General features: G+C 44.9%; 1 protein-coding gene across 6 annotated transcripts in view; it reads right to left on the bottom strand.

Moving 5' to 3' along the window:
* The window catches only part of PTPN3 (protein tyrosine phosphatase non-receptor type 3), a 124972-nt gene that overhangs the window by 69410 nt on the left and 41730 nt on the right, over positions 1–13832 (bottom strand). For 3 of the 6 annotated variants that reach the window (XM_017498546.2, XM_017498549.2, XM_017498547.2), the window contains exons 3-6: positions 11102–11209; positions 10983–11025; positions 8327–8405; positions 2548–2592 (exon numbers count right to left, since the gene is read on the bottom strand). In XM_017498546.2, coding sequence (XP_017354035.1) covers positions 2548–2592; positions 8327–8405; positions 10983–11025; positions 11102–11209 — 275 coding nt within the window. Of the gene's footprint in view, positions 1–2547; positions 2593–4238; positions 4258–8326; positions 8406–10982; positions 11026–11101; positions 11210–13832 lie in introns of those variants that run through there. The other 3 variants (XM_017498550.2, XM_037727888.1, XM_017498551.2) reach the window with 3 other exon arrangements.

Below are 13832 nucleotides of genomic sequence, written 5' to 3'. Positions count from 1 at the left end.
TCCCAGCAAACCAGTGGGAAGCAGAGAAAACAGTTTCTATGGCAGCTCATGAAGTACCCAAGATGTGAATCACTCCACCTTTCTGATAATGTGGCCCTCCAGTAGGGTTCCGCAGCTGCATATGAAGACAACTTTTCCTATCTGAGGCCATTGTTCCTCAAGTGACTCTGTGTTCCTGCTGGGACTTATAAATGAAATCCCTAAAGTTACAGATGTGGCCCAGGGATCTCACCATCCGTTTCTTCATCTGGAGATCTTGAGAGCCCGTGGGGAGGACAGGCAGAAATAGGATGAGTATCAGCTATTTGCTCTCCTAACAAGATGGGGTTCGATTAAATCTAAGCCAGTATCCCGGCTAGAGAAAGAGCAGGTGATTGGGATTTGGGGAACAACTTAGAAAAGAGGCTGAGGAGGTTCCCTCTAGATGGAAGAAGTCAGAAAGGAAAACATTTCCAAAGAATGGTGTTCCAAATACATACCAGGGAACACCAAAAGCCTTTGTTCTGCTCTTTACTCGGCCACATGTTCCTAGACACATCCCTTCTTTCCCTCTGGACTTCAGGGTCTCCCCCTGCTGAGTGAAGGGCTTGGATGAGATCAAACATCTTAGAAAGAAGGAGATGATGACACCTTGAGTGCCGGCTACCAGGGATAGCTCAAATAAGTTGGGACAATTTGACACTTAGGAAAAATGCTATTTTTCAACAGGCCCACTGGGCCTGTTGAAAGACCCGCAGTTACAAATAGCTTGATCTACATCTGAGAAGCATTTGGCAGCAGAGACCCTCTCCTCAGAGAGGTGGTGAGGACCTGACAGGGGCCAGAGATGGAAACCAGGATGTGGCCCTCAACAGATTTGCCCTGACTCACATGGAAACAACAAGGAGCATTTTGTTTGGAGAAGAAACACTGAAGACAATCCATTTCCAGTATTTGCAGAATTAGACTAAAAGCTCCTGGGGAGGCAAGGCCCTGGCCTTATTTGGCCAGCACAGTTTAGTGCCTGTCTCATAAAATGTGTTTGCAAACTATCTGTGGAAAAGACTTAAGTGTGCAGAGGAGGAGGACAGAATGGGTTTCTGCTGCTGCTAAGGACAGCCTGGACCCAGGAGAGGGGTTGGTAATTTCAACCTTGGGTTACCCTAAAATGTAAAAATGCTGCCTCATGAAAGGGTGAGCTCCCCCTCACTGGGGGTGATCAAGCAAAAGCCCGAAGACCTGTAGATTGTGCTAGGGAAGTGATTCATTCCTACCTTGAATGGGAGGATGAGCTAAGTGATGAGAATTCTGTAATTCTATGAGTGCTCAACAGTCATCAGGCTCTGGAAATCCCTTCTTCAAGGTGTCTCTTGTTTCAAACTTCCCACCTCCTCTCCCCACCTTCTTCACTGCCATGCCCCTGAGTCTCTGGCCTGGATGCTACAACAGCTTACTTGAGGGCTGACCATTCCCTTCCATCCAGACTGAACCGCCCTGGCCTCTGCCCGTCTTCCCTTGTGTACACGGATACTATCTTTGCGGATATGGCTCTTGCCACATCCTTCCTGCCTAAAAGCCTTCAACAGCTCTCTTCTCCCTGCTGGATGTAAGATGCCCGCCTACGTGGGACACGAACAGCCCTCTCTATTCTCCTGTAAGCTCTCAGCATTCTGTTTCCAAGTGGGACTGTGGGGGTGGGGTGTCTTCTCACTGCCCAGGGAAATCCACCTCCTCACTTCTCTACCCACCTCAATTCTGGCTCATCCCAGCAATCTACAAAGGCTTTTGTAGCTCACACCAGCAGGAACTCCTAAAATCTTATGACGACTGTGGTCTCCACTGCCATTATTGGTTCTGATTGTTTCCTAATTGCTTCATGGGCTACTTTCTCATTTCCACAGTGAGACTACACACTCCCTTATGGTCCAGCACGCTGGTAGCCTCTGAAGACCCTCCTCCCCAGGCCTAAACTCACGGGGGTGGGGGCAGGGTAGAGAGATTGGGAATATGCTGTGCTGTTCCCACTGGTTTACCTGCTACAGTTTCTTCCCTAAGTCAAGAAAAGACTAAGGATTTGGAGGAGGTAGCTCAGGGACTACTGACTTGGAATTTCCTCTCCCTTCCAGCTACCGAGATGGTCTTGGTAACACAAGAAGCACTGAATCACAGGCAGATGAGCAAAAACCTTCCCAGAGAGAAAATGAGTCATCCGGAGGTGCTAAGGGGTTCAGAAGTAGACCTAAATTAGGCTGGATCTGCCTTCCTGAATGAAGCCCATTGTGCATTCTGGGTCCTCTCCTCCCTTTAAAATTTCTCAGGTCTTTACCAGAAAGATAGCTGCATCCTTTGTAATAAAACCAAAATAACATGAAACAAAGTTGATCAATCCTTAGCCTCTCTCAGCCATATAATAAAAACAGATGTCCAAAGCCTAATGCTGCACAGGATGCTTTCCACATCCACTCCTCTTTTAGATTTGATACTGTTACCAGAAATGAACCCTCATTAGATTAAAACCAGGAATTTTGCTAGTCTAATAGGAAAAGAAAAACATAAAATTCTCATTACCTTCCTTCACAAATATCCATCTTCAATTGTAGGAAATACAAGTGCCTATGAAATAATTGTTTACATTAATTCATACTCAAACTGAAATAGTAAAAAAAAAAGTTTGATGAGTCAAAGACAAGAGCTGTACATGCGAAAGATACATAAAAATACAGTTTTGGTCCAAGGTATCAGGTGCTATCTTACGTTCTGCAAAGCTGCCCTGTCATTACTGATGGCTCATGTTGGTGCCCTGTGTCTCAATTGGTGGGGGCAATTTTCTGCCAGTGCAGGCTGTCCTACGGAGGGCTGAGTAGGGATGAATGAGGTGGAAACAGCCCATTAAAGATGGGCTGGTGCTGTGGGTTCTGCTGTCAGTGAGCACCCCTGCCCTTGAGGACCAGAACCCACAGGTTCTCTGCACAGGTGGTGCCCACACACTGGCAGGGCCACTGTTCTGAACACCATGCTGGCATCTGTCCACCCAAGCTCTCCCTGCATGAAGTTGCTAAAAGGAGGGGAGTCTGTGAAGACACCTCCTTGGCTGGGGTGCAGAACCCCAGCTGAGCATTTTCCTGTGTCCCAGGAACTGTAGGTACATGAGCAATAGCATAAACATCAGTAAACTCGAAGCTGCCAGGACCTCCAAGCTGAATTCTGCACTCATCTCTGCGCAACCAGTAAATGTAACTTCCGAACTCCAGACCTGTTTTGTGGGCAAGTCGTGGAAGGCCCCTCAGCCTGTGACTTTGCTCCTCTGCCTGGGGAGTGGGGAAAGAAGGCCGTCGGCAGCATTGTGCAGGCCAGGAAGCGCCTAGGGGAGACTTCTATTTAGGGATGCGGCATACATGTGACACTTGGCCACTAGCTACCACGCTTTTTTAAAACCCAGATTCAAATGGGATAGACATTCCAGTGTCTGGCCAAGATGACAAAAGGGAAACCTCCTGAAATCTAATATAGACAGGGCAGAAGTGAACAGGGGCAGGAGAGGAATAATTTTAACAATTTAAACAAATTAGTTTAATTATTCCTTCAAATTTATAAGGTCAAGGAACTGGCTTTATGAGATGGGAATGCTTCAAACAGTATTACGACCTCCTATTTGCCCAGTTCTGGGCTGTGTACATGGTCCTACGTCGTAACTTTCCCTCTTATTTCAGCCTCATAACTCTGTAAGGTAGGTACCACTATCTCCATTTTTATAGAAGACAAAATCAAAGCTCAGATAGGATATGTGAGGGCAGCTGTGTCTTATGTTAACCTGGATGATCATGTTATTAAAAAAAACTCACTATGCTACAGATTTCTTATATGTTTAATGTTTAATGGCTAAAAAGCTTAGGATCTATGTCATAACTCTGATATTATTACTTTGATTATAATTAACTACTCACAGTGTATTGAACACCCTAGGCTTGAGAGACAATACAACATACATTTGCTGATTCACACCTATTTGGTATTGGAATCACCATCTTTTCTACCTAGGATAACATCATCAGTTCTTTCTAGTTTGTTTCTATGTTTATCCAAGCTGACATTCAACCAGACTTAAGTGTTCTCTCCTCCTACAATGCTACTGAGAGAAAAAAGAGAAGGGAGAGTTATAGATAATCTAGTGGCAAATCTGGGCTTTCACTGACAAGCTCAGCTAATCAGTATGTCTTCCTAGGGATATAACTGAGAAGATGAACGAGCTCACCACTCACCAGAGGCTGCCTTGTCATCTATTGAGCAAAGTTTCTGAGTCAACCCCATGGCATCATCATACGCAAAGAAACTAGAATAGTGGAACACAACCCAAGCTTAGGAGGCTTCCTAGGAATCTTGAAGGAGCCTACTTTTGAGATTGCCAGTATATAAAATTCTGCTTAGAATGATCTAAATTTATCAGAAACAGCAGTTGTGGAGGCTCACAATAAAGAAGATATTTATTTAACAATGAGAATACAGGGTAGTTCTTTAGAAGAGATGTTAGGGATGCCTAACTTCAGAAATGTAACGACCTCTCTTGCATGTACCACATCCATGACTTCAACTTCAGAAAAAAGCAATGAAAGTCTCTCCACCTAGATCCTTAACAAACAAACAAAACCAACAGATACCACCTGTCTATACACCTTCTTTGACTCTTGAGAACTAAAATTTCCTTCAGAGGGAATTTCCTTAAACAAGAACTACAAAGCCGGGATAAGATACTATGTGCCAGGAATATAAGTAAAATCTTTCATTTTATATATTTTTTAAAGCACGTGAATTAATGGTAGAAGCCTGGTCCAGGACACAATGATTTGGTAGCTGGGGATGGTGGTGTGTGCCTATAATCCCAGCTACTCAGGAGGCTGAGGGAGGATCCTTTGATCCCACGAGTTTGAAGCCAGTCTGGGCAACATAGTAAGACCCTGTTTCAGAAAAAAAAAAAAAATCTGGCAGTCCTGGTGGGCCACCAGCTCTATAAGAGTTATGGGGTGGCTCCCACCATGGCTCCTGCCACATTAAGAGAAATCTCATGCCCAAATCCCAGAAGGTGATAGTTACATTCTATTCTGCAATGGGACATCACCCTTCTTAAGATGGAAAGTGGGGTGGGGTGTCAGCTGTGAGCCACTGAATTTTAGGAGAGACACACACACACTGTTTATTACTCATTCTGCACTAAAATCTGCCTCTCTGTAGCCTCCACCCACTGGCCATAATTCTATGATCCTGCACATCCAGTTCCTCTTTTCCCATGACTACCGAAAAGATCTGAAGGCAGCCTTCATTTGTGCCTGAGGCTTCTCTCCATCATGAATGCCCTAAATTTCCACAGATGTCCCTCAGACGACAGGAAGGTTCAGCAGGAAGATTCTGTCAACTCCCAGAGAAGTGGGCTTCTCTTCCACAGGGTATGGAAGAGGATGGCCAATGGCTAGGATAGGCCCTGGTGACAAACTCCTGGGATGCGCTGGCCGTAGGAATACTCTCTCTCAAGTTCAGCCACTGGAGGCCTCTAACATGCCCAGTGGATGCCACAAACCTGGGGCTCTAGTGTTACGGGGAGGAGATAGGAGTCGGGTGACAATCGCTAGGTGAGGCAGTGCCATCCACACTTGGGGCTGGACCCTCCCAGTTGGCCGTACAATCAATTCAATGCATCACAGTTGGCATTTTTTCAAGAAATGAAATAGAATAGAAAACTTTAGAGTACTTGCAACTTACTATAGTTTTACAAAATGTTTGCTTCAGTAATTTATATATGTGTACTGTATTCTGAAACAGAATGTATTTTTACTATGGAGTTGTGATTTTTAAAAAACCCACTGGTTAAAACAAAATATATTTTTGAGAAAAAAATATATTTTTTCTGAAACAAAATATATTTTTACTATGAAACAAAATATATTTTTACTATGGAGTTGTGATTTTTAAAAAAACCCACTGGTTAGAACCACAAACACGGATGTACACATGTACATACATGTATATACATAATCACACATGTATTACATATAATATACATAAAAGACACATATACATGTATACACACATATATTATTCATGTTTTTTTTTTTTTTTTTTTTTTGAGACGGAGTTTCGCTCTTGTTGCCCAGGCTGGAGTGCAATGGCGCGATCTCGGCTCACCGCAACCACTGCCTCCTGGGTTCAGGCAATTCTCCTGCCTCAGCCTCCTAAGTAGCTGGGATTACAGGCATGCGCCACCATGCCCAGCTGAATTTTTGTATTTTTAGTAGAGATGGGGTTTCACTATGTTGACCGGGATGGTCTCGATCTCTTGACCTCATGATCCACCTGCCTCGGCCTCCCAAAGTGCTGGGATTACAGGCGTGAGCCACCGCGCCTGGCCTATTCATGTTGTTTTTAACACATCCCTTCAACAGAGCCCTTTTTTTTCAACAGGGTCTCAGTCTATCACTTAGGTTGAAGTGCGTGGTTCAATCATGGCTCACTGCAACCTTGAACTTCTGGGCCCTAGTGATCCTCTGAGTTAGCCTCCCAAGTCGCTGGGACTACGGGCATGCAACACCACACCTGACTACTTTTTTAATTTTTATTTTTGTAGAGGAAGGATCTCACTATGTTGCCCAGGCTGGTTTCAAACTCCTGGCCTCAAGTGATCCTCCTGCCTTGGGTTCCTGAAGTGCTGGGAAGCTCACAGGTGTGAGTCACCATGCCTGGCCCACAGTGTGTTATTTAGTACTGGCCCAAGGAAGCCTTAGTAGGGTCAATTCAAACACGTTCTTATAGATTTCATGACCAGCTCTGTGTCTGTCAGCTTAAGAAGTAACCTGCTGGGCTGAGTGCTTCTATCCCATCCCCAGTTTACCAGCATGAAGAGCTGGTATGGGGAAAAGTCAGAGGACAGGGCATGCTTCCATGTAGTCACCTGACGTGCCATATCAGACACCTTGGGCACTGGCTTAAAATGTAATAAAAAACACAGTCAAATCCCCAATGTCTGCTATAGTAGAGGGAGGGGGTCCACAAAGAAGGTAAAATACAGTACTAGACTAATATCTGGCCTTTCAACATATTACAAGTTAAAATGTCATCATGTAATTACCACTAAAAAAATAAACAAGATGGAACTCTGTGTCTGAGTTAATGCTGCTTCCTTGATGATGTCTTTTGGCCATAATGAATATAGAACAGGATTCAATACTAAGCATCTATTGCTTTTGTTCGGTGAGATGGCTTCCCTCCCTAAGAAAAATAAATGGATGAATAATAAAAGGGCTTAATGTTGCCACAGGGGAGGGGAAGTTGAGTTTGCGCAGTCTGTGTTAAAATAGCAACAACTTTCTTGTGCTACATTCTCTTCCTCCATTCCAAATACTCTGTCCTCCACATCCAGAAAAACACAGGGTCGGGAGAGACTCCAAGCCCTGAGGGGTAAACAACTCCTATACAGCCCTCTTTCCCTTACCTGGTTCACAGACTTTCTGCACTTGCTGATTCACTGAGAAGACAAGCTGAATTCATCCTGCTCTCCTTTCTACTTCTTGTAAACTGGAGATCTGACAGAAAATTTTTATAAAAAAAGCTTGCCTGGTGGCTCATGCCTGTAATCCCAGCACTTTGGGAGACTGAGGCAGGCAGATCACTTGAGGTCAGGAGTTTGAGACCAGCCTGGCCAACCTGGTGAAACCCTGTCTCTACTAAAAATACAAAAAAATTAGCCAGGTGTGGTGGTGCACGCCTGTAATCCTAGCTACTTGGGAGGCTGAGGTGGGAAGATTTGTTTGAACCTGAGAGGCGGAGGTTGCAGTGAGCTGAGATCACACTACTGAACTCCAGTTGGGGCGACAGAGAGAGACTCCGTCTCAAAATAAAAAAAGAAAGAAAATTGTTATAACAAGAATGTCTTGTCATATTCAAGAGCCTCGATTCTAGCTCTTCAGAGACATCATGCTATTTGAACTGTGGATGACTATTTTACAAATTTGTCTTCTACATTCTGTCTACTTTAGTAGAATGACTTTTTGTCATTTGAGCACAGTGTGTTCAGCAGGCAGGAGAGGCCAGGGAGGTGGAAGGAGAGATAGAAGGTGGCAGATGGGAATATGTTGGGAATGGCACCAAATCAGGAGATAAGAGAAGCAGGCCCGAGACTGAAAGCTAATTCACTGATCAGAATGTCAGTATTGTGCACCCTAGATTTTTACCTGGATCATCATTGTTGGTGCAGTTACACCCAGATGAAGTTATTTGGCCATAGTAATAAAATGCAGAGTACATTTTTAGTGGTTACTCATTTTTATACACTAAATAGAAAACTTTAAAAAAATGTTATTACCTGGTTTGTTCTTGCTGCAGTGTGTTGGGATCAGGTATAAAAAATCTTACTCGAAAATGCAGGGTACAGGGGAAACCTCCTACAACATTTTTCAAAAAAAAATTAAATTTTCTCTTTGACAAAGTCAATGTTTGTAAGTTGCTTCTCTTCCATAAGTGATGCATTTTTCACTCAACCATAGCTTTTTTCCATTAGAAAAGGGCTAATTTCAAATATGGAGTGCGTAAGTTAGTTGATTGTTTCAGAACTCTCCAAGTCTTCAAAAAGTAAAATATTTATGCAACAACAGCACAGACTGAGTTATCATCGACTTCCTATCACACAGTTATCTTAGGGCTGTTTAAACATTGCACTCTGTTATCTGTATTAGAAATTTTAAAAATCCTTAAATTGGCGTATTACGCAAAGTTTACAAAGAAATAATAGGCTGTGTTTGTGCAGCCATTCATACGGTTCAAGCATTTTCATGTACAGCCCTGCATTTGAACACCACCATGACTATGAATGAGCTAGGCTGCTACTGGTAGCCCATTTTACAGATAAGCCGATGGCTTAGAGAGGTGACTTGCCTTAGGTCACACAGCTGGTGACAAAACCAGAATTAGAGTCCCGAGATCTTTGATTCTGCTATACCACATTTCAAAATCATTTTTAAACTAGAAAATATCTCATGCTTTTAATGCAAAGTGTATTAAATTAATATACTAGTAAATCACACAATGAACACACTCAAATATGGTTTTACGCATCAACATCCAGAGTCAATTCGCTTGTGTGGATAAAATTAGTCCATTTCTTCTGATAGATACGGCAACAGGAGAAGATCAGATTGTGTTGCTAAGATCCCAAGATCTTCATGTCAATTTCACCATTATTGCTCAGTAAATATCTGCCGGCCCTATCTAGGCACTGAGCACTTTCTTGCTCTCTGCAACTCAAGACCTTCTCACTGGCCTGCTGGATCTCCTCCTCTACCTTAGTTCATCCTGGGCTCCACCCTCCCTGCTCTTTAGCGCTTTCTTTCTTCATCTGTAGCGTGTGCTCCAAGAATCTCTATGGGGTTGTGTCCCTGAGTACACCTGTACATGTCTCTAGGTACCAGTGGGTGGCGCTATGACTGTCTGCACATCAGGGGAGAGCAACGTCCTCCAGCTGCCTTGGGATGCTTGTTCACTTCCCCTCCCCCTCTTTTAAACTTGTCATGTCTGTGCTGCAGGCACGGCCTCTTTATCTTTCTGGCTGTCCTCTATCGTGCTTACTACTATCACAGAATGTCATCCCTCTGGGCTCCTTGAGGGCAGAACCCAAATCTGATCTGGACTAGATTCCCAGAGCTTAGCCCAGCACCTTGCCACAGTCAGAGCTCAGGACATGTTCAGTGAAAGCATGAGTTAATGAGAAAATGAATTAAATGCCTATTCATGCCTTGTGTGGACTCATTCCTGGGGACTTGGTTGGGGCAGGTATTTGTCTGCAAGTGGCTCTGTGGCTCCCACGGGTATTTCTGAATGCAGAGGACGCAGCTTATGGGAGAGGACTTTGAGAACCTGGCTCCCTGTGGGGGCAGCAGTGAGATGGGAGCAAAGGCTACTGTATCTACTCCTTCCTGCCTGGGTGCTGAGGCAGGGGTGTGTGTGTGTGTGTTGGGGGGGGCATCCTGTGTATGCACATCTGTGTGCACAAATCTACCTGCCCTTCTCCACTCTGCCATGCACTGGCCACTTTTTATGTGTTGGGCACCTTGGGGATGCAGAGGTAAATAGAACAAGGGTCCTAACCTCAAGAACTTGGGAGTTCTGAGAGGAAAATAAAGGCAAACAACAGAGATGAGGATGAGAGCGTTCAGGGCCCCAACACAGACGATGGTAAATCTAAGGGAATGTCGAGGGAGCCACGGTTTCTAGGAGAGGAAATGAGATCTGAGCAGCCTTGAAGAAAGGCAGGATTTTGAGAGAGGGAAGTGGGAGGGAAAAGCATTTCCAGCAGATGGAACAGACTGAGGGGAGGCACCAGGAGGCCCTGCAGATCAGCCAGGTCTGTCTGGGACATGAGTGGCATAAAGGGAAAAAATGCTGGCAACGTTGGAACATCAGGTTGAGGGCAGATCAGGGCGGAGGGTGGGCTACGGTGTGGCCTGATTGGCCACCTAGCTGGGAGTTGGCTGCAGCACTGGGATCCACGCCTGAGAGATAAGTAGCAGCTGGGAGGACTGAACCTTTTATATTTGTGACACTACCTACCTATGGCACCTATCTGTTGTTTCCAGTGAATGCAACTAAACTGTTGGAAAGTATGAGGCGTTTGTGTTTGTCTATCTTTCTGTCTCTCTCTTCCACCCTGGCTCTCACGCTGGGCTAAGATAGGCCATCCTCCTTCCTTTTCCTTCCTTGTATAAAGAAATGGGAGCTCCCTTGCTCTGAGCTGGCTACTCTCACCTCTCCCTTTCTTGCCTGCAGCTAGGGAGTATCCTAGAGGGTTGATCTGGAAGCATCTCTGCTGACTCAGAAGTCAGACAGGGAGAAGATGGCTCACTCATGACTCTTGGATGCCCAGAACTCCAGGTCCTAGATGCTATAGGCACTGATGATCGGAGGAGAGAAACAGGCTGTGATAACTAACGCCTAATGTTCAGCTGAAGTGAAAAGATCACACCAACCTTTTAACTGCTTCCTGATGGGTTTGCTTGACTCCAGCCATCTCTGTTGGACAAGAAAACATAAAATGTAAAAGCAAACCGTGCAGGAGTTCAGCACATTTAAAAAAAATGGTACTTACAGGAGAGTCCATGGAGTCGTCATCATGCTGTAAACCAAAATATTCCTTCTCAGTCACATCCAGGTGGTTGTACGCCATATCCAGAAGAACCTGACCAGTGTCTTGTTTCTAGAACAAAAGAAGTTATCAAGTGGGAAAAGTCTTAAAGTAAATTAATTGGTGGTAAAAACAATTTTACTGTAGGCAAAAAAGAGTTAAAATATTCAGAAATGCCATGCACATACACTTCCCACCACAAGAAAAGCTTTAATAAATTTTAAGAAGCCACACAGCACATATGGGAGGTGGGGCTAAGAAAAACGACACCAACACAATTTAAGACAATATGAGCTTAATTGTCTAAGATTTCTTCCTTCCTCCTTAGCTGCAATTCCTAAGTGGTAATGTCTAAATTGGAAAACTCAGCTCTCATAATCACAGTAAATTCCCTGTGGCCTCCCGTGGATTATCCACAGTGAAATGCTAACCCCAGGGCGGTTTCTGTTGAGTCCTCAGGACACATCTGTGGTTCCTACTCCTAGAGAAACCACCAAAGTATATGTCCAGGAACGGAAAACTCTCACCTAACCACATAAAGGAAGACAGCTAAAAATACTCAAATGCCATTCAAAATGCCCTCAGAGTGATTTGGCCTGTGCCACCCGGTGGGCTTATCTCCCTCCCTGCTTCCCCTTCCAGTCATCTGAAGTGAGAAGCTGGGGGGCACGTTCAACTACACGTCTCTCCAGAGCAGGACTCGATCGCCTTCCCTGCTCCATGCTTATGGGGCTGGCATGCTGCCGGAATGGGGACAGGGCTATAAGAAGCTCCCTTTTCCTGCCCCGGCTATGGAGGGAGTGACTGTAACAGACTGTCAAAGGCCATCAAGGGCTGTGAAACAGTTGAGGCACAGTGGACGCCCAAGGGGACCACACAAACAGTCATCTCAACCTGGGGCCTAGAGAAAGCAACCCCCAATCTGGGTTTGGGAGGAGGACAGGTCCAAGCATCAGCCCTCCCCTCCAGGTGCACAAGCTAAAAAGAGGCCTTTGGATCAGATGGCCCGGCACAAAGGCCTATCAGTTGTGCACTGATGGCAAACAGCATGGAGAGTTTGGAAAACTGCAAATTCTACTTTAACAGGCAGACTTCGCAGGAATCCTTTGAACCAAACTATTTAACTAAAAGGACAATATGAGTCAGAAATAGACCATGTATAAAATAGGCCAAGGCGGCTCCTTTTTTTGAGTGCCTGAAGCAAATAATGTACCTGAAAATAGGTCACAGCGACCAGCACTGGAAGAATTAGATAACCGTCAGGCCCCTTTTGCAGAGACTTCTTTGGGGCAGCCTCAGATTATCTGGTCTGAAGGGTGGGAACATGAGACACGCCTATTTCCTGAACATGCTCCCTTTCCTGCCCAAGAGTGCTTGGACCACCTGCTCCTTCTAGCCAGGGCACCGTCCATCACAAGAGAATAACAACAGGTGGGGAAAGAATGACCCAGTCCACACATTGCACATTACCAGACACACCATATGTCAAAGAGCTAAGCTGCTCCCCTTGTTGGAATGATTTATATATGATTTTATATTACATTTAGTGTATATTAACTACAATTTACTGAACATCTACAAAGGAGCCAGACATTATGCTGAGGCACTTTTTATATATGATCTCTAATCTCTGCAACAATTTGCAAAGTAGTCATCACCATCTCCCATGCCAATGAGGAACGGCCCTGAGAGGCTCCGTGCCTTGCACCATCAGCCAAGGGACAGTCTGACTGCCTGACTCAGGTCTGTTTGATGCCAAAGCCTCTCTGTTCCTACTACCTCTCCTCCTCTGGAGTGCATAATTCATACATACAGGTATCTGTTCTGCATAATTCACCTGATTAAGAGAAACTGAAACATAACTGAAAAAAATGAACATATAAAAAATTAAAAAATACAATAAAAAATTGAAATATTTAAAAAACCACATTTATAATAAGAACAATCCTTCTGGCCTGGCCCTGCCCCCAAGAGGTGATCTTGGCCGTACCAGGTCACCTCCAGGGCTCACTCCTTCGGCTAAGAATGACTGATATCCAAGTCAGCTTCCCTGACACCAGGTCCCAAGATAGGCTGGGCTAAAGAGTCTGAATGAGACTGTGTAGAAAATTCCTACACATAGAAAGATATAAAGTGAGGTACATTCCAAATCGCAACTAGGCCCTCCAACTTCTCAAGTTCCTCGTGACTCAGCTTTGAACCAGGCTGCTGGAAGTTTGGGGTGGCAGCCACGTGATAAGAACAATGATGTGTATCACTAAGAATTTCTGGGTGCTCACTATTCACCAGGCTCTACTCTAAGACTTTCATTTTTTTCAGAGACAGGGTCTTGCTCCATTGCCCAGACTGGAGTGCAGTGGTAAATCATAGCTCACTGTAACCTCAAACTCAAGGGATCCTCCTGCTGTGGCCTCCCAAAGTGCTGAGTTTACAGGCATTAACCACAGCACCCAGCCTGTTCTAAGGCTTGAGATGATGCTCACTCAGGGTAGGTACTTGCCTTCTCCCCTTTTCACAGAGCTGATCACTCCTCCCTCTGCTGGGATTCTCAGACCTTCGCTCTTGGCTTCCTCCTGCCTCCCTGGCCAGTCCTTCTCAGACTTCTTTAGTGCCTGCTCCTCACCTCTCCTACCCTTAGGCACTGTTCACAGCTTCTATCTACTTGCTTCTCAGGGGATCTCCTCCAGTTTCAGCT

The sequence above is a fragment of the Cebus imitator genome, unplaced genomic scaffold (genome assembly GCF_001604975.1).
Source record: "Cebus imitator isolate Cc_AM_T3 unplaced genomic scaffold, Cebus_imitator-1.0 Scaffold244, whole genome shotgun sequence".
In the NCBI taxonomy this organism is placed as follows: Eukaryota; Metazoa; Chordata; class Mammalia; order Primates; family Cebidae; genus Cebus; species Cebus imitator.
This window is presented reverse-complemented; position numbering and strand designations above follow the sequence as displayed.